Source organism: Rhinichthys klamathensis, unplaced genomic scaffold (genome assembly GCF_029890125.1).
Source record: "Rhinichthys klamathensis goyatoka isolate OS25496 unplaced genomic scaffold, OSU_Roscu_1.1 h1tg000039l_1, whole genome shotgun sequence".
NCBI classification, from domain to species: domain Eukaryota; kingdom Metazoa; phylum Chordata; class Actinopteri; order Cypriniformes; family Leuciscidae; genus Rhinichthys; species Rhinichthys klamathensis.
In genome coordinates this window covers 123,499-142,500 of record NW_026606586.1, presented here as the reverse complement: position 1 = coordinate 142,500, position 19,002 = coordinate 123,499, and the positions used below count along the sequence as shown (strand labels likewise).

At 36.5% G+C, this 19,002-nt stretch overlaps 2 protein-coding genes across 2 annotated transcripts in view; one reads left to right on the top strand and one right to left on the bottom strand.

The window, feature by feature from the left end:
• aadat (aminoadipate aminotransferase) overlaps nucleotides 1–9,384 on the bottom strand; it is a 16,326-nt gene extending 6,942 nt beyond the window's left edge. The window contains exons 1-8 of the mRNA XM_056246446.1: nucleotides 9,266–9,384; nucleotides 8,477–8,645; nucleotides 5,444–5,576; nucleotides 4,188–4,262; nucleotides 3,876–4,085; nucleotides 1,437–1,502; nucleotides 1,187–1,269; nucleotides 1–30 (exon numbers count right to left, since the gene is read on the bottom strand). The exon at nucleotides 1–30 is cut by the window's left edge and continues 67 nt beyond it. Coding sequence (XP_056102421.1) covers nucleotides 1–30; nucleotides 1,187–1,269; nucleotides 1,437–1,502; nucleotides 3,876–4,085; nucleotides 4,188–4,262; nucleotides 5,444–5,576; nucleotides 8,477–8,645; nucleotides 9,266–9,332 — 833 coding nt within the window. The 5' untranslated portion in view covers nucleotides 9,333–9,384. The remainder of the gene's footprint in view (nucleotides 31–1,186; nucleotides 1,270–1,436; nucleotides 1,503–3,875; nucleotides 4,086–4,187; nucleotides 4,263–5,443; nucleotides 5,577–8,476; nucleotides 8,646–9,265) is intronic.
• Nucleotides 9,385–11,561: 2,177 nt separating this feature from the next.
• Nucleotides 11,562–17,787, top strand: ino80b (INO80 complex subunit B). The gene is made up of 5 exons (XM_056246450.1): nucleotides 11,562–11,748; nucleotides 12,078–12,270; nucleotides 14,066–14,226; nucleotides 14,605–14,777; nucleotides 17,143–17,787. The coding sequence occupies exons 1-5, from the start codon at nucleotides 11,706–11,708 to the stop codon at nucleotides 17,605–17,607; spliced, it is 1,035 nt and encodes a 344-aa protein (XP_056102425.1). The 5' UTR covers nucleotides 11,562–11,705; the 3' UTR covers nucleotides 17,608–17,787.
• The last annotated feature ends 1,215 nt before the right edge of the window (nucleotides 17,788–19,002 follow it).

Here is a 19,002-nt window from a genome sequence, read left to right as displayed (position 1 = left end):
TTCGGCCCCGTCACGAAACCAATCCGCAACCTGACCGCAAACACACACAACATTCCCGTGCAAAACACATCAGTCACAATCTGAGAAAGGAAGTACGTGGTTTTCATGGTAGAATATAAAATAGATTCACGATTCAATTCAAATAATGTAAATAATATAAATTACTAGTGTAAATATACATTCAATTACAAAATATGCAAATGTATGAATGTATATAAAATAATTGATGGTTCGTAAAAAAAAAATGAATTAAATGCTATGCAATTATATGTATATATGAATAAATAATTCATAAATTATGTATTAATATAAATATTTAATATAATTAAACAAAATATACATATTATAAATATTAATGTTACACATGTATATTAATTATATTAATAAATAATTGACCGTACTATATTAAAACTATTGAATAAAATGCAATTTAATTATATATATATATATATAATTAAATAATAAACATAATAAAATATGCATGTTTATATATATATATTATCTGACTACAAATAATTAATATTCATATGATAAATAACTAAATTATATATATTTGTGTGTGAATTTTTAGATATTCAATTATATGTAAATTAATGATTTATATTAAATTATTGAGGGTTAATTTTAAAAACGATTGAATTAAATGCTATGTAATTATATATATATATATATATATAATATATATGTATTTATATTATATTATATATATATATATATATATATATATATATATATATATATATATATATATATATATATATGTATTTATATCAATGCACAATACATACATATATATATATACTGTATATAAAATCAAATTTTAATATTTTTTTATATATTTTTTACATATTTTATATAAACACAAACCAGTGCAGCAAGATTCTCTAGAGTCTGATTGTCAATAACTATCAAAAAAGTTTAGTTTTTTGTCCCAACCTCGATAAAACTACTGCGGCACAATTCTTGGGTCTCTCTAGGCCAATAATTATATATATATAAAAAAAAAGTAAGTTTACCCTTTGAAAAGCTATAGCTGGGTCATTTAGAAAATGTGCCTTTCTTGAGTTTTTTCCCTTTCTATCTCGAGTCCATATCATGACGCTGACGGCTGACAGAAGCACTACTGTCCACTGAATCAAGTCATTGACATTTGAAGCACAAACTGGCTTTTGACAGCAGCACCCACCCCGACGACAGGATCTTGGAGAACGAATCGGTTCGGAGGACGCGTCCATCCACGTCCATGGAGAGAAATGTTGGTGCCCACGGCTGGATGACGAGAGAACAGAGCAGAGTATTGACATTACACTGCTATCTTATCTCAGCCGCAATACAGAGGCTATCAGAGAGGTCAGTATATGATGACTACTTCCTTCTGATTAATCGCACAGTACAAACAGATGCTGTGAAGAGAGCAATGCATCGGAGGAACTTACTTTCTGGAACTGCAGGAAATAATACGGGTCATCCTCAATGATAAGCATATCATATATCCTGGCAAGCTGCAAATGAAAACAAAAATTACAATTTAGTGAATTTTCGTGAATTGTTAGATTTTGATGAAAAAGAAAAAAAAAACATTTTAAAATATAGCTGCGAGCAGCAATTATGGGGGTTCAAGCGTTTTATGGCCTTGTTTTAGGAATTGTTTTCTTTAACAAGCCTGTAACCACCAAGATCATTGACGGAAAAACCATTTACAGGCAATTTACAGAGGAAAATATGGTTTTAAAGCTTTTTAACAGTTAGAGCGCCACCTATGGTCCGAACTCCATAAAACTTTGCATGCTTGTTTAGAATCATGTGTTGCATGTGCTCACCAAATTTCGTGAGTTTTCGTTTAGGATTTATAGGCTTTTTGAGTGCATTTTGCTACGCCCATTTTCTAAATCACCCTGTTATAGCGATCCAAAGGCCAAAGTTAAACAATTTTTTTATAATTATTGACCTAGAGAGTCCCAAGAATTGTGCCGAGGTTGAGCCAAAAACCTAGGACTAGTTTGCAAAAGTTGTTTTTTGAAATAATCTTAATGAAGGATTCGATTGACGGCAACGGTCCTAGAGGCGAATGCGGTATGATGTCGTAGGCGTGTGCCAAAAGTCGCGTGATATACAATCCTTACGCATGTGATATATATGTCCTTTACGCATGTTAAAAAAACGAGTTTCGTTCCGACCGGCCTGCGTTAACCTTGTCTGATAGCTGCTCAAACTTCATTGGCCGCCGCCGGCCGTGTTTTACGAGATACGCCAATGTCCTCAAAGGCAGTCTTGGCACAAAAACACCACATGGCAATTTTCAAGTCAATCAGACTTAGTTTTTCGTAGCTATACGCTGATTTCACGCAGCCGCCATTTTTAAATCGAAAGCGAGGCTCCGGTGGGAAGAACCCCGGAAGTACAGATAGACAACAGTGCCTTGGACTACCAACCTGAAGCTGCTGCCGCGATTTACACTATTGGATGTTAATATCCAATATAGGATATGTATATAGTTCGTTCCTGGTTCTTTTTTTACGTTCTGAATTATATATAAAAAAAATATTTTATTTATAAATGAATTTCACTGTATATAGTCTAAAGTATGAAAGAAATGTATGTACCGGTACATTTTTAGAATAACTAATTTCTACATTAAACAACAATACGCCATCGCATTCGCGACTCTCCTATGATTAAAGGCGGTACTTCCGGTTTTCTTCCCACCGGAGCGATTTCAAAATGGCGGCTGAGTGAAATCAGCGTATAGCCATTTTTATGTTTTTTCCATGTTATAGCGCCACCAAGTGGCCAGTAACCGCGTCCTTTTTCACACGAAAACAGAATGAGCTCTTACATATGTGTGCCAAGTTTGTTGAAAATATCTCATTCCGTTCATAAGTTATAGCCTTATAGCAAAAGTGGCTCCTCCCACTTCGAACGTTTTGGCGGCGCTTAAATTTCAACTATTTTGATACTTATTGACAATCAGACTCTAAAGAATCTTGCCGCACTGCTTTGGTTCCGATCGGGCCAAAAACCTAGAACAAGTTCGCAAAAGTAGTGTTTAGAAAAAATGCAAAATACCCGAAAATTTCGGAGTTGCGAGTGATTTTGCACTTGTAGGCGGTGTGAGTACTACCAGCCCTCAGAGTTTCAAGTACGGCTTCCGGTTTGGTCAAAGAACGTCTGACTGTACATGAAACACTATATATCAGAAATCGCTGGTCACAGATCAGGCATGGTTACTTGCATTACTGTCGACTCTATATCTTACAGGAAAAGTCTGTTAGTAAAGCCTGCGCCGAAATGCGACTGATTTACCAAAGAATCCCCAGTGAAATGAACCGAACTAACGAATAATGCAGTACTGAGACATTCACTCTCCTAGCACTCGGATCCTCTGGAAGGTAATGTTATTTTTAGTCCCGTGTATTTCTCTTCTAATGTGGCAGTGGGCGGGGCCAAAGACATGATGATGTAGAAGTGGGCGTTAATCTTCTGCACTATTACGTCATGTGACAAAAGTCGTTTTCTGAGCTTGGACTCAATAAAAGCTGTTTTTTGGACTAACAAGGAAGGATGTTTTTAATAGTGTTATTATAATAGATCATTTTTATAGCTTTAATTTATTTTTATTTCAGTTTTAGTAAATTTAGTACATCAACTTCAATTTATTTCTGTTAGTTAAAATTTTATTATAACTATTTCAATTACAAAAAAATCTTTTTAGCTTTATTTAACAATTACATTTTAATTATCGTGTACACAACATGATAAAAAAAGCACACACTTAAATCATAAATCACAACATCTTCTGAATATGTTTTCCGAACATCACACAGGGACCATTTCGGCCTCAAACCGTGTGCATTGAGGAAGTAAACCCTGCTTACTTCATAGACTTCCTGTTTCCGCTCATGAGTCATGGACGCTCCAGTGGGATTGCCTCCGTTGGGGATGGTGTACAAGAGCTTCGGTACGGTGCAGTCCGGCTTCTGAGCGTCGGTCGGGTCCCAGCGCGCCAGGATCTTCCGGAGGTCGCCCGGGATCATGCCATGCTGATCGCTCGGCACATTCATGATGTTGGCGCCCAGCGGCTGCAGCTGTTGAGGAAAGAGCTGGCAATAATTACATCTAAACATGTTCCTGTAACGGATCAAGAGAGATCACAGGTGAAACGCGGATGATGGGAAATGTGTCCTCACGGCCGCCAGCGTTCCCGAGTATGTGGGAGCATCGAGGAGGACGTTGTCTCCAGGATTGACGAGCATCTCGAATATCTGATGAACAGAACAAAGAGGAAAACCAGAATTTTAGTATGCAGTAAAAAGAGGAGAAATCACCAAAAGTCTATGATCCAAAGAGGCCACTCATTATGAGGGTGAAAAATGACAACAAATATGTAAATGCGAGATAAACACCACAGGAACAGCAAACGTCTCAGTCACAGCATGAGCTAATGCGGCTCTGATGAAGCATTTGGACGCATTCCCTTTTTTGTCGTCTTTTTTCCCCCCGCTTATAACATGCTAAACCTTTTCGCAACTTTTATCCTAAATTATGGCACATGATCCAATATGCATATCACTAATAATATTAAGCATACTAAAAACTTCAGGAACAGAGTGACTGTATCGCCACGAGAGCATTTATTAAGGACAGTGGTGTTTTAGTATCATCAGTTTTTATTAGTAATATTTTGAATTAGCATATATTTTCCGTTTTTCATTTTAATTTATTTTAAGTTTTAGTAATTTTTTTGGGTGTTTTCGTGATTTTTATTAGTTTTTTTATGCATATTTATTTTTTTATTTTACTTTTATTGCAGTTTTGGTTATTTTAGTACATGTAGTACATAAAAGAAATTGAGAAATAGCTGAAATAAGAGTTTAAAAAAAAAAATATATATATATATATATATATATAAATATATACAATTTAATATATATATATATACCGGTATATACACATCTAATATATATATATATATATATATATATATATATACACACTTTATATATATATATACACATTTAATATATACACACATATATATATATATATATATATACACATTTAATATATACACACACACATATATATATATATATATATATATACACACATTTAATATATACACACTATATATATATATATATATATATATATATATATATACACACATTTAATATATACACATATATATATGTGGCATTTATTTTATTTCAAGCAATAGAAAAGTGTTTTTAATGGTTTTAGATACATTAATGCATTTAGCAGTTCTTGCTTTCCCTGGGAATCGAAGGAAGGCTTCGTTAACTATAATAACCCTGACTAGGGATGCATAATATATTGGTGCCCATATTATTATTGACCATAACTAGCAGTGTAAAATGCTCACAACGGCTCTGATTAGGTCCAGATATTCTATTGTCAGTGGTGTGTGTGTGTGTGTGTGTACTTTGCAGAGCCCCTCCTGACTGCCGGTGGTGACACACATCTCCATCTGTCCTCTCTCTGGACTGTAGCCGGCTGTGGGAGGATCGTGGAGGCTTTTCTGAAGATCCTTCATCCATGAGACCAGCTCTGGAATCCTACCAGCCCACACACACACACACAAACCAATGAAACAAACTGTAATTCATTACTGATTTCAAATTACATGATGTAATCGTTAGACGTTAGATTACACATTTTATGTAATGCATTCTGAATACTTTTAGATTACTTTTGACCTAAACTCGTTTATACATGGATTTAAATTAGGGCTGTCAATAATCACGACTAATCGCACATATTTCAGACGCTGGTTTGCTTTTTCCAGCTAAGAAACGTAGTTAGGATATCATTAAAAGTTTCACGTGCCAATTTATGTGTTATTTGTGTTCAATTATTTTAACGCGTTAAGGATTTCTAATTAATCACATGCGTTAACAGCCCTAATTAAAATATGTATTTTGTGCCATGTTGTTATAAAAATACAAAAGATGTAAATATATTCCACTCTTTGTTATCAAAAACATGAATTGCATTAAACATTACATAAGCGTTTCCCAAACTTGGGTTTATGAAGTAACTGGAAGACTTTCCAAACGAATATATATAAATGGAAGGCTTTTTAGAAAGAGAAATTTGAAGAGTTAGGGAGAATTGATAAATCATAAATAACTGTTTGAATAATTTTTGGGGTGTGAGAGGTCCCAGCTTCAAATTTATTTGAACATTTATTTATGCATTTATGTCACATTTATTTGCCCCCATTTATGTAATCCATAAAAAAGTAGCCGTTATCTGATTATCAGTGTTGGGCAAGTTACTTTTAAAAAGTAATTAGTTACAGTTACTAGTTACTTCTTCCAAAAAGTAACTAAATTAGTAACTCAGTTACAAATTTTAAAAGTAACTAGTTACTTAAGAAAGTAACTATTGCGTTACTTTCAAGTAAAATTAAATTTTAAATGCTCAAATGTGACCCCACCTCTACCCCTATTTAACGGATTTTAACACATGTGCATGTTCAATTATTTATGATAAATCTGAATTTTATAATGAAATGGACACTTAATACAATACATTATTTACAGAAACATGAAACATTGTACACACATCTAAAAAAAAATGTTGCCGGTGGACAAAGTGAGACTAGCCTCCAATCAAATGCCATGTATGTAGATATTATGTTTATATAGTGGATCAATGCAAATAACACAATAGATGTTTTGGAACTTTTGATATTTATTGCCCCTCAACAGGCCACAACTGGGCAAAATTAAATTAAGCTTGTTAAGCTGTGGAGTTATATATTCTCATTAACTATATTATTTTATGTTTCTTACTGTTATTTTGTTTTTACTTTATGCTATTGACGGTTGTATACTAAAAATGTGCAAGAGTTCATTGTGCGCATGTGTGAACAAATGGGGACTTTTATTTTGACTCAGCTTGTGTTCCTTCCTTGAGATGAATGTCGTGCTGCTGCTCCCTCGTGCACTGATGTTATGCCAGCGCATTGAGATGAAAACTAACAAATAAATAACACTGAGAAATTGTATCTGGATTGTTCTTTAGTGGATGGATGATCGCAACATATTGTGCATGGACATGACGGACGGAAATGAAAACTTAACATAAGCAATATACCATTTAGAGAAGGCTACTTTTGGATTATTTGGGCTCGTCGGCATACCTGTCTCTCGTTGACTGACTGGCTTGTGTTGTTCGTTGTGTGTCCTGTCCTGTCCGACTATGCGTTATGATGGGTCGTTCGCAATTCATGAGCGTTAGCTGTTAGTGATGATGGGTCGTTCGCGAATGAGCGTTAGTGATGATGGATCGACTCGTTCGCGATTCGCGAATGAGCCGACTCTTTTAGGTGAACGTCGGTAGCTGGCTCGCATATCTGAAGAGCCGACTCTTACAAATTTAGCCTATAGAAATTAAATAATTATGTAATAAAAATTGAAATATTATAGTCAAAGTAATTTAAAGAGCCGTTTGTGAGCCAAAAGAGCCGGCTCTTTTCAGTGAGCTGAGTCAAAAGAGCCGAATGCCCATCACTACTATGCGTGCTTTCGAATACCCGCCCAACTCGCTTTCGAACACCCGCCCAACTCTACCTCTGATTGGCTTACAATGACATTTTACTCTACCTCAGCCAATCGTCAGCATGTATGCGCTTGTCTCGTGCTCCCTCTGCCCACTAACCAAGGAAGAACAGTAAAAAAAAGTATTTGCCTCTAGCTCAGAGATCTAGTTGGTCTGATGAAAAAAAAACAGCTTCATCAGTTATAGTAACGCGCCGCATTTTTTGGCAGTAACGGTAACGGCGTTATTAAGATGAGAAGAGTAATCAATTAGATTACTTGTTACTGGAAAAAGTAATGCCGTTAGTAACGGCGTTATTTATAACGCCGTTATTCCCATCACTGCTGATTATGAGCATTCTAAAATGCATTATAATCTACAGTAATATCAAGTACTTTCGTTTTGGAATCAGATTACATAATACAGATTGACACATGTAATCAATTACTAACAGGTGTTGAACCGAATTTCAACCCCCGCCAAATTATAACCCCCAATAGCATTGGTAGGTTTAGGATTAGTTGTGGGGGAGGAGTTAGGATTAGGGGCGTGGTTAGGATTAGGGGCGTGGTTAGGATTAGGGGAGGGGTTAGGATTAGGGGCGTGGTTAGGATTAGGGCGTGGTTGGGATTAGGGGTGGGGTTAGGATTAGGGGCGTGGTTATGATTAGGGGTGTGGTTAGGATTAGGGCGTGGTTGGGATTAGGGGTGGGGTTAGGATTAGGGGAGGGGTTAGGATTAGGGCGTGGTTGGGATTAGGGGTGGGGTTAGGATTAGGGCCAGGGTTAGGATTAGGGGCATGGTTGGGATTAGGCAATCAGGTACTGACTTCAAAGAGGGGGGTAATAATTTGTCAGGGGGTCGAAATTAGGCACAACACCGGCGGTGAGCAGCAGTGTAGTGTCTGATACCCGTATGAGCCGGAGTACTGCAGCGCTCTCTTCATCAGCGCCTCGTCCAACACCACAGCATCTCCTCCCTTCACCGTCACCGTGGCCGACTGGAATGGGAAGGTGTTGGGATTGGGAGCTCCTCCGGCCAGAGAGATCAGGGATGGAGGAGATCGCTGCTGCAGCTCAGCTGGATCACAACAACACCAAATCATCTCTATTTATACAGCGCTTCATGGACTACAGATCGGTTCAAAGCTGATTTTTTCCCAATAATGATCAATGATGCGAACTTCATTAAATATGAGACACATTTGAATTGTGCAGTAAAGCAGCAGTGTCATTATTCAGCTCAAGTCAGTTCAGTATTGACTTTAGTTCAGTTCAGTAACCATGTAAAGTTCATCAGTTATGAAATGAGTTCTACAGAAGACATTAACTGAGTCAGTTCAAGTTTTGTCCTCATCCACACTGTAAAAAAATAATACCGTAAAAATGAAATTAACACCTAAATACCGTTTTTTCAGCTACAGTATATAACTGTACTTTAACAGCATATAGCTGTAGCTGAAAAAACGGTATTTAGCTGTTAATTATAAAAACAGTAACAAACCATATTTTTACGGTATGATGCTGGCAACCACAGCTGCCAGTAGTTTAATGGTTTTTTACAGTACGGTCAAATCGATAATAATACTGAACTTTAAGTGTCTATAAAGTTATCATCTCGTCATAAAGTCACATCTCAGTCAGGCAGTTCATCTCAATCGTGGTAATAAACAGTAATAAAATAATAAAAATCAGACTCACTCAGTAAGCGAATAGCCGATGGTTTCCTTGCTGCGCTCACAGCGGTCAGAAAGCGAGCGTAATTCATGCTTCTGATGGGATGGAGGACATGGAGAACTTCTGAACAGATAATGCAAAGAAAAGTTATTTTAATTTGTGTGCATATGAACTATATAGTTTGTTACAAAAACAAGTTTCTGTCATCATTTGGAAACAATCCTAATGGGACTTTTAATGGGATTATCCACAAACATTTAACTGGAGATATGTGTGTGTGTGTGTGTGTGTCTCTAAGCAAACAGCCAAATACTGTTCTGTGTCAGCAATCATAGGCAGTCTGCATGTTTGGAGAAGGCGATGTCACCTCTATCCATAGACTATTTATTTATTTATTCATGTGGTTGTGACTATTGTCGATGTGTGTGTATTGTCAGGTGAAACATAACAGGCTCTTTGTGAATATTTGGATGCTGTGTTGTTTTCATCAGTATTGGTCATTCCAAATAAAATACTCAAATGTGTGTGTGTGTATATATATATATATATATATATTCATAAATAGACAAAGAAAGTGATTTATTGTGGAACAAAAAAAAGCATACAAGGAACATAAACATAAATCTGCTGGTTTGTGTAATGAATCATACTGCTCCCATTTTTTATTATGAAACTTAACTTGAAACCGATTTCTTGTGCAACAGGTTTAACAAGGTGCATTTTACATTCACTCCTGGGTTAAAAATCTCCATATCTTGAAATGTCAACTTAAATTTCGAAGAGAACCATTTATGGAAAACATGATTTTCGGACATATGCACGGCTGGAAGTTCAACTCCAAACGTCAACAGCGATCAAACCCACGTGGAACAAGCGTGCAAATAAATCACACGCAAATCAACATGATCACCATTCGTATGAATAAATACATAATACGAATCATCAGAACTTGCAAGCTTTGTAAAACGACAGACATTTTACACAATCCACAAGCCTAACCTTTAAAGCACTGACCCGTAACAACTTCCCGTACCGCTGAACGTCTCCCGCAAAGATTTCTGGACCGTGTAGTTTTCTTTGTGAGATTTATTAAAGGGATAGTTGTCCCAAAAATGAAAATTCTGTCATCAGTTGCGCAACCCACAAGTTATTCCAAACCTGTATAAATTAATTAGTTCTGCTAAACACAAAGGAAGACATTTTGAAGAATGTATTTCCCTAACTGTGCATTAAGTGCCCCACAACTGTTTGGTTACAATCTTTCTTCATAATATCTTCCTTTGTGCCCAGCAGAACAAAGAAACTCAGGTTTGAAACAACTTGGGGATGAACCAATGATGACATTATTTTTTATTTTTTTTGGTTGAACTATCCCTTTAAGTGCCTGTCCAAAATACGTACTTGCGGTTTTTGCACTTGACCTCTTGTCTACTTAACTACATTATGTATTTCTTTCCGGAGTTTGGCCAAAGTGTTAAATTAATGCCGCGTTCCAGGCAACCTGTAACCCGTGTTTTTCCAACCTTATACCCGTGAAAGTGCACTGGAACGGCAGTCAAACCCGTGACTTCCCACCCGTGAACTCGTACTAGATCGATGTACTCCCAGTTACGAGTTCTGACGTCACATAGCCCGCAAAACCATACAAAACAACAATGGCAGCCCCTACGGATGCAGTGTTTCTGCAGGCGGTACACAGTGAGAATACACTTTAGGACAATATAACGTTGCAATCAAATTAATAATAATATAATAATAATGATAATAATACACACAAGATTATGTATTACAATGGTATGTGTCTGAAACAATAAGTATGTATATACACACACGATTATGTATTACAATGTTATGTGTCTGAAAAAATAAGTATACATGTATATTGCGTGACTGGCCTGGAATGCTACAAAGTCGTGAGTCGTGGTTTGAAGTCGTGATTTACGTGCTCAAAAACCTGCCTGGAACGCAGCATAAGTGTCCAAGCCCGCAATTGGGTATTTTGGACAGGCACAAACATGTGCTCTTCCTTTGGGGAACAGAAACACCTGGTAATCACAAACGACTGTTATTGGCCCTGTCTAAGCGGCGCTGAGAAAAGTAACAGGTAACAAATGACATCACCATTGCTCATTAAACTGAAAACATACAAACAATATTTAAAATATGAGAATTATGCTGCGTTTACACAATACATAAATAAATAAATACAAATTCACATCTACTGTCCTGCAACATTTGTGACGAAATGTAGAAACAACCTAAGCAGCGGTGAGCGAGCGAACTACATTACCCACAATGCTTTGGCACTAGGAAGCACATTTGTAAACACAATGCTAGAATGCTAAAAGGGAGTTTGCACAGGAATTAGTACATTTGCGTTAATCTGATGGAGAAATAGACCCATATATGTGTTCAGTATGATTATTGTGGTGATTAATTAAGGTCAAACTCACTTTACGTGTCCATGGGGAAAAGAAAAGACATGATTCACCCCAGATTTCTCGCTGGTAAGTCTCATTTAATGCTTTTGTAGAGGAGAGAGAATTATAATCGAGTGTTTCTTAACCCACGTGTCTTCTTGGGTATTAAAAGCATATTTATTAAATGATTAGTTTACTCAAAAATGAAAATTATCCCATCATTTAGTCATACACGGCTTGAAGGGGAGTAAATTATGGGATAATTTTAATTTTTAGGTGAGCTATTCCTTTAACATGCACGGAAATGTAGACCTTACCGTTAAAGTAGGACATTGAGTGTATATTCATTCATTCCTGCGTTTCTAATCGACTAAATATCATCTGAATTGTGTGTTTGGTTGATGTTTGTTCTTCAGGAAACGGGGATGATTATAACCTCCACAAGAAGAAACACAAAAAGCACAAGAAACACAAGAAGAAGCACCACCGGGATGATGGACACAGTTTCTCCTCTGAAGCTCTGGAGTCGGACTCTGGGATGCTGGTGCTCAAACCTCCTCAACTCAAACTCAAGATCAAACTTGGAGGTCAAACCCTAGGCACCAAGAGGTCAGTGGTTTTGCACACAATGATTTAGAGACTGAAACATGAGCTTTTTGTTTTGATCCCTATAGGTAATGGTCCCAAATTATGGCAAATTCTATTAGAATTTCGTCAGAATTGTTTTTAAAACGTTGCACATATTTTTCATATTTTATCAAAACCGCTTTTGCTGAACAACCTGTTGCACGCAATCTAATACATGCCTTCTGACCTTTTATTATAATTGTATTTTAATCTAATTCAGGTCGTGATGCATAAATACATCTTTCATTGTTTTTTTTATATAGTAAACATAAGAATAACTTATTAACATTTCAAGGTGAACATTTACTGAAATGAAGCAACTTCGGCTTACATGATTATCCATACATTATTTATTTTTTAGAAAAATCGTGTTAAAATGAGAGTATTAAATAAGATACAACATAAACTATATATTAACTCCTTTTGCGTTTCTTTAGACAACAAAATTACAATTACTTAAACTGGAAAAGATTAGATTTTTAATAAGAAAGAATACAGATATTTTTATGCAGTATGGAGACCTTTTTATTTGTTTCACTCTCCCTTATTTGTGTTATACAAACATGTTAGAACATTATTGTATATAATATCTGCGCATGCATTTCTTTAATCAGTTAATTTTGTTGCAGAATGTTTAAAAAAACATTGCACATATTCTCAAATAGACAAAGCAAATAGAAGTGATTAAATGTGCAACAGAAAGCATGCAAAGTGCACAAGCTTTGCTTTTTGAAATTGTAACTTTAAATATTTCAAATAGATTTATTGCGCAACAGGTTGAAGGTGTTTTTAATTCACTTCGTTCAAAATCCTTGTCTTGAAAACTTCACCTTAATTTTCAAAGAGAAACATTTGCATGGAAAATGTTTTTATTGCCATTTTCCTCATGCACATATGAATGTTACAACTCAGCCAAACAGATGTTTGCTTTTGGTCAGCAATAAGAGGCTGAGACTTCAAAACATGAGCTTTTCCTATTTTTTCATCACTATAAATAATATCAATATATTTACAGGACAACTCCTCACGAGAGTCATTGTCTTACTGAACTCATGGAGTGATAACAGAACAAATCTCTTACAGATGTTAATGTAACAAATTAATTAATATGCTTTTTCTTCATATTGGTTTATTCTTGCTTTAAAGCCCCCCAGGAATCAATTTTTATCACTGAAAACTCATCTTTGAGCACCAAAATGACATATATTACGTTTTTTCCTTTGTGTCTTAAAATATCTTGAATGTAACTCGACACCCTTGCCTCATTAGTATACGTGGTTCTATGAATATGCGAATGAGCCCCACCTCCACTCACTCACTCAGCTCAGAGATCCACTGGTTGACGATCACACGTTGATCTGATTGGTTACAAGGTCGTGTGTGACGCCAGAAACACCAGCGATTTCACACCGTGTTTTTGAGACTGTCTTTGGTTCACTGCAGTTTTAAGCAGAAAATACTCAGCAATGCTGTCGACTTATGAATTTACACATGGTTTGTCTTAAAGCATATTAAAAACACCACATAGACATATAATAAACATTAAAAGCTGAACAGTTCATCCCAAAATAGGACACATATTAAAAACAAAAAGCTTCTTTTGTGTTTCACACAAAATATTGGTATAGTTTGGAACATAATATTTGGAAAGCATGGCTGTAGACTAAAGATCTGGGCTGGTAACCGAAAGTTTGCAGGTTCAAAGCCTGTAAGATGTGATCCATAAAGTGTGATGTTGTCTCTCTCTCTGTAATAAGTGAGTTTTGTCTTTCTGCAGTGTGCCCACGTTCACCGTGATCCCGGACTCTCTGCGCTCGGTGCCGTCTCTGAACGTAGAGACTGATGATGATGGCGATGATGATGATGACGAAGAGGACGACTCTGATGATGACGTGCCGTCAGAGGGAGTTCCTATAGAGCAGTACAGAGCCTGGCTGGGTGAGCGGGACATCTGAATAGGCAAAACCCAGAGCCGAATATAGGGAAACCGAAGCAGTGTTAAAGGAGTAGTTCACTTTGAAATGAAAATTAGCCCATGATTTACTCGCCCTCAAGCCATCCTAGCTGTATATGACTTTTTTTATTTCAGACGAATACAATCGGAGTTATATTAATAAACACTCTAACGCTTCTGAGCTTTATAATGGCAGTGCACTCATAAAAGTGCATCCATCCATTATAAACAAACTCCACACGACTCCTGTGGGTTATCATATACACCTAGGATGGCTTGAGGGCGAGTAAATCAAGGGGTAATTTTCATTTTAAAGTGAACTACTCTTTTAACGTGTGTGTGTGTGTGTGTGTAATACCCAGATGAGGACAGTAACCTGGACCCGTGTCCCCTGCCCGACATGGACACGGACTCGCTGCTGGGACGCCCGATGGACGAGGAGGAGCGATGGCTGGACGCGCTGGAGAAAGGAGAGCTGGATGATAATGGAGAGCTGAAGAAAGAGATCGATGAGTCTCTGCTCACGGCCAGACAGGTGCCGTAGAAAACACACATCTGACCAGCGGGACAGGGAATCAACTATTATACAACCTCAATACAGGGTTCCTACACAGACCATCTGATAAAATACATACATAAAAAAAAAAAATAAACATTCTATGGAGGGTTTGCATTGACGTCACTTTCCCGCGGGAACACACTCCCTCAGCCGGACTGAAACACGAGTAAAACAAGCGATTATCAGTTTAAACTAAAGGTTCGGACTCAATATAGTGTTCCTTACAAATGACCACAGATCCAGTGATCGTGGATATTGACATGCAGCAGGAATCGTGTTTCCTGACATTTATATGAGCCTGATTTCGACGCCGGGGAAATGCATAGAGCAAATTTGCCTGTGAATGCTTTATATAAATACAATATAGGTCTAAATCCATGTGATCACTTATGTCAATGTTATATAGATCATCATATCGCCCAGCCCTAAAACTTGAATAGTTTTCTGTCAGTGTTTATTTAAAAACGTCCGATTATGCAGAATATACGATGGTTAATTTTTAATTGATGAGTTGTCAATACAATATATAGGGTATGATTTTACCCCTAAATTCAGCATATTGACATAAAATTATAACTGCAAATCCACCTTTCGCTGCCTGGATCCAGATTCACAGCGATCATTTGCCTCTCTGTTCTGTAGCTTTCGGTAGACTGTAAAAATATACCTCAGATTTCTTGTCAAATCTATTAGTACTGTCAATCACAAAGCTCTTTCCCGTTCTAGATGTGTTTTGTGTGTTTTTCACGGCTCAGTCTTTTTGCCACTTAAACCGCAGTCACTCCGGCCGACGGTGACGTCACGTGCATACGCTCTATTTATGCTTTATGAATATTGTAGCTAGGTACAGTAGCTCATACAAATCAAAAAACAAACCCAGACATGTTCAGTGTGCAGCGTTTTATTAAAACGGCAGTGCTATAATACTGGATTTTGCTTGATAGTTTTTCACTGACTGCAATTAATATTATATATTTTAAATTAATATTGTCACTCACTGCATTTATTTAGAAAACATTATTTTTTTTAAATAATAATAGCAGGATGTGCCATTCAGTATCACAATGTTTGCTATACCTACCAATTAAGTCATTTATTTTCATGCATTATCACTCTATATAAACTTGCTGATAAAATCTTTTTATTATCAGGCAATATAACTCCATACAAGTCCTTGCCCATAAAGTATTCACTTTATTATATACAGTATTTATTTAATACACTTTCAGTATATCTGTAAATAATCATGCAGTGCAAATTCGCTCACATGTTCACTAAAAAAGCTATATTTTACTAAACAAAATAGGGGCAATATAGTATAGAAACATTTTTTTATACTGATCCTGGAAATACTTAAATAAAAATTCCTTACTTTTTCCTTACAGGAACCCTGTAAACAAAACACATAATCCAAGTAGATAGTTGAAAGAACAATATTTTTATTCAGCAAGGGTACATTAAAGGGATAGTTCACCCAAAATTAAAAAGTAGCCCATGATTTACTCGCCCTCAAGTCATCCTATGTGTGTATGACTTTATTCTTTCAGAAGAATACAATCTGAGTTATATAAAAAAATGTCCTGGCTCTTACAAGCTTTATAATGGCAGTGAAAGGACGTTTCTGTTTTCAAGTGCATAAAAGTGCATCTATCCACGATAAAAGTGCATCTATCCATCATAAAAGTGCATCTATCCATCATAAAAGTGCATCTATCCATCATAAAAGTGCATCTATCCATGATAAAAGTGCATCTATCCATGATAAAAGTGCATCCATCCATGATAAAAGTGCATCCATCCATGATAAAAGTGCATCTATCCATGATAAAAGTGCATCTATCCATGATAAAAGTGCATCCATCCATGATAAAAGTGCATCCATCCATGATAAAAGTGCATCTATCCATGATAAAAGTGCATCTATCCATCATAAAAGCGTCTATCCATCATAAAAGTGCATCTATCCATCATAAAAGTGCATCTATCCATCATAAAAGTGCATCTATCCATCATAAAAGTGCATCTATCCATCATAAAAGTGCATCTATCCATCATAAAAGTGAACCTATCCATCATAAAAGTGCATCTATCCATCATAAAAGTGCATCTATCCATCATAAAAGTGCATCTATCCATGATAAAGCATGAGCAGAAGAGACTTCGTTCTTTATAAAATAAATAATAATTTGTACCAACCGTAAACTTACTAATAGTGTAAGTCTTATACAAAATATGATTTGATTACAAGTTGTAAATGAATAGTTGTTGAATGAACTTTACTGGTAACTTGAAGTATTTGAGTGATCTTTAGCTTGACCGAGTTTCTCCTCCGTCTGAACAGAAAGCCCTCTTACACAAGCAGCAGATCCAGCCATTACTGGAGCTTCCCATGGGATACAAAGAGAAGGAGCTGACGGCCGAGATGATGCAGAAACGTGAGGAACGCGCCCGCAAAAGACGTCTTCAGGCGGCCAAGAAAGCAGAGGAGAACAAGAACCAGACCATCGAGAGACTGACCAAGACCAGCAAGGCCAAGATCAAGAGCATGAGGGAGCGCAAGTCCAAGCAGGCCCAGGTGCCCATGGTGAGGTACAGCAGTAATGCTCAGGGCGCCGGCGTCTCCTATCCCGCCGGGATCCCCGTCCCGACTCCTTCAGCGCCACCAGCGCCGCCTCCTGTCCCGGCGAGCTGCGGGGTGTCGGGATGCTCCAACCTGAGGAGGTACTCGTGTTCGCAGACCGGGACGCCCCTGTGCAGCCTGGAGTGCTACAGGAAAAACCTTGTCCTGCTGGAGGGAGTCGCTTGAACCAGCGCTCGTGCTTCAACACGCCAGGTCCACACAATTATGTTGAACTATTGTTTGAATAAAATCATGCTGAAGTTCTATTTATGTTGTGCATTCAAACCCAAATTCAAGAAACCGTAACACTTTACAGTCAATTTGTTAACGTTAGTTACAATGAACAACTTTTTACTGCAATTGTTAATGTTAATTTATAAATATTCTTTTGTTTATTGTACTTGGTTCTTTCATAATACATGCTTGGCATATAAAGAAATTAACATTAATACATTTTAAGTAGTTTTCATTGTTAATTTCGAATGCAAATTTAAAGTGTTACCCAAATTTCTTCAGTTTTTTATTTTTATTTAATCCAATGTGATTATAACTCGGAATACTTAACTCAAAATTACAAACGATTTTCAGAGAAATTCATAAATCATGAGAATGAATTCTGTGATAATTCTTTGAATTTAGCTCAACCACATAACAGCAAGCAAACATGTTTTAATGTAAATCCTTCTGTAGTTGTGTTTGTTGTGCATTCAAACCCACATAGAGCGTAATTCGTAAAACAGTAACAATTTACAGTCAGTTTGTTAACGTTAGTTACATTGAACAACTTTTTACTGCAATTAATGTATTAAATATTCTATTGTTATTGGTTCTTTCATAATACACTAACTTAAACTGTTTAAAATGTATTGGCATATGTAGAAATTAACATAAAAAGTAGTTTTCATTGTTCATTTCTAATGCAAATTTAAAAGTGTTACCCAAATTTCTTCTGTTTTTTTATTTATTTAATTCAATACGACTATAACTCAGAATACTTAAAGCTGCAGTCCGTAACTTTTTTGGGTTAAAAATGATCAAAAATTTTTTTTTTTGCAAATACATAACCAGCCAGTGTTCAAAACTCTGCTTGCCGTAGCTCGATTCAAAACGGTAAGCTTGTAATGTTTTTAACTCCAGTGGTACTGGTGGATTTAAGTATAATCTGTGATTGCGAATGCCAGGATTCACAACGACTGACAGACACACACTCTCCTCAAACACTGTGTTCATCCGCGCTGTGCCGTGTCGAGGGTGCCGAGGCACAACTCACGTAAAGTTGATCATTTCGCAAATAACTGCAATTGCAGATTTCGAACAGAGATGGCGACAAAGAGGAAAAACTACGGACTGCAGCTTTAACTAACAATTACAAACGATTTTCAGAGAAATTCCTAAATAATGAGAATGAATTTCTGTGAAAATAGTTGATAAAGCTACTTTGAATTGAGCTCAACCACATAACAGCAAGCAGACATGTTCTAATGTAAATCCTTCTGTAAAAACATTGTGGAAATTGTTGCGTTGAATAAAAATATTGGTTAATAACACATTCGTTCTGAATGAAACTCGCTATGTAACGTG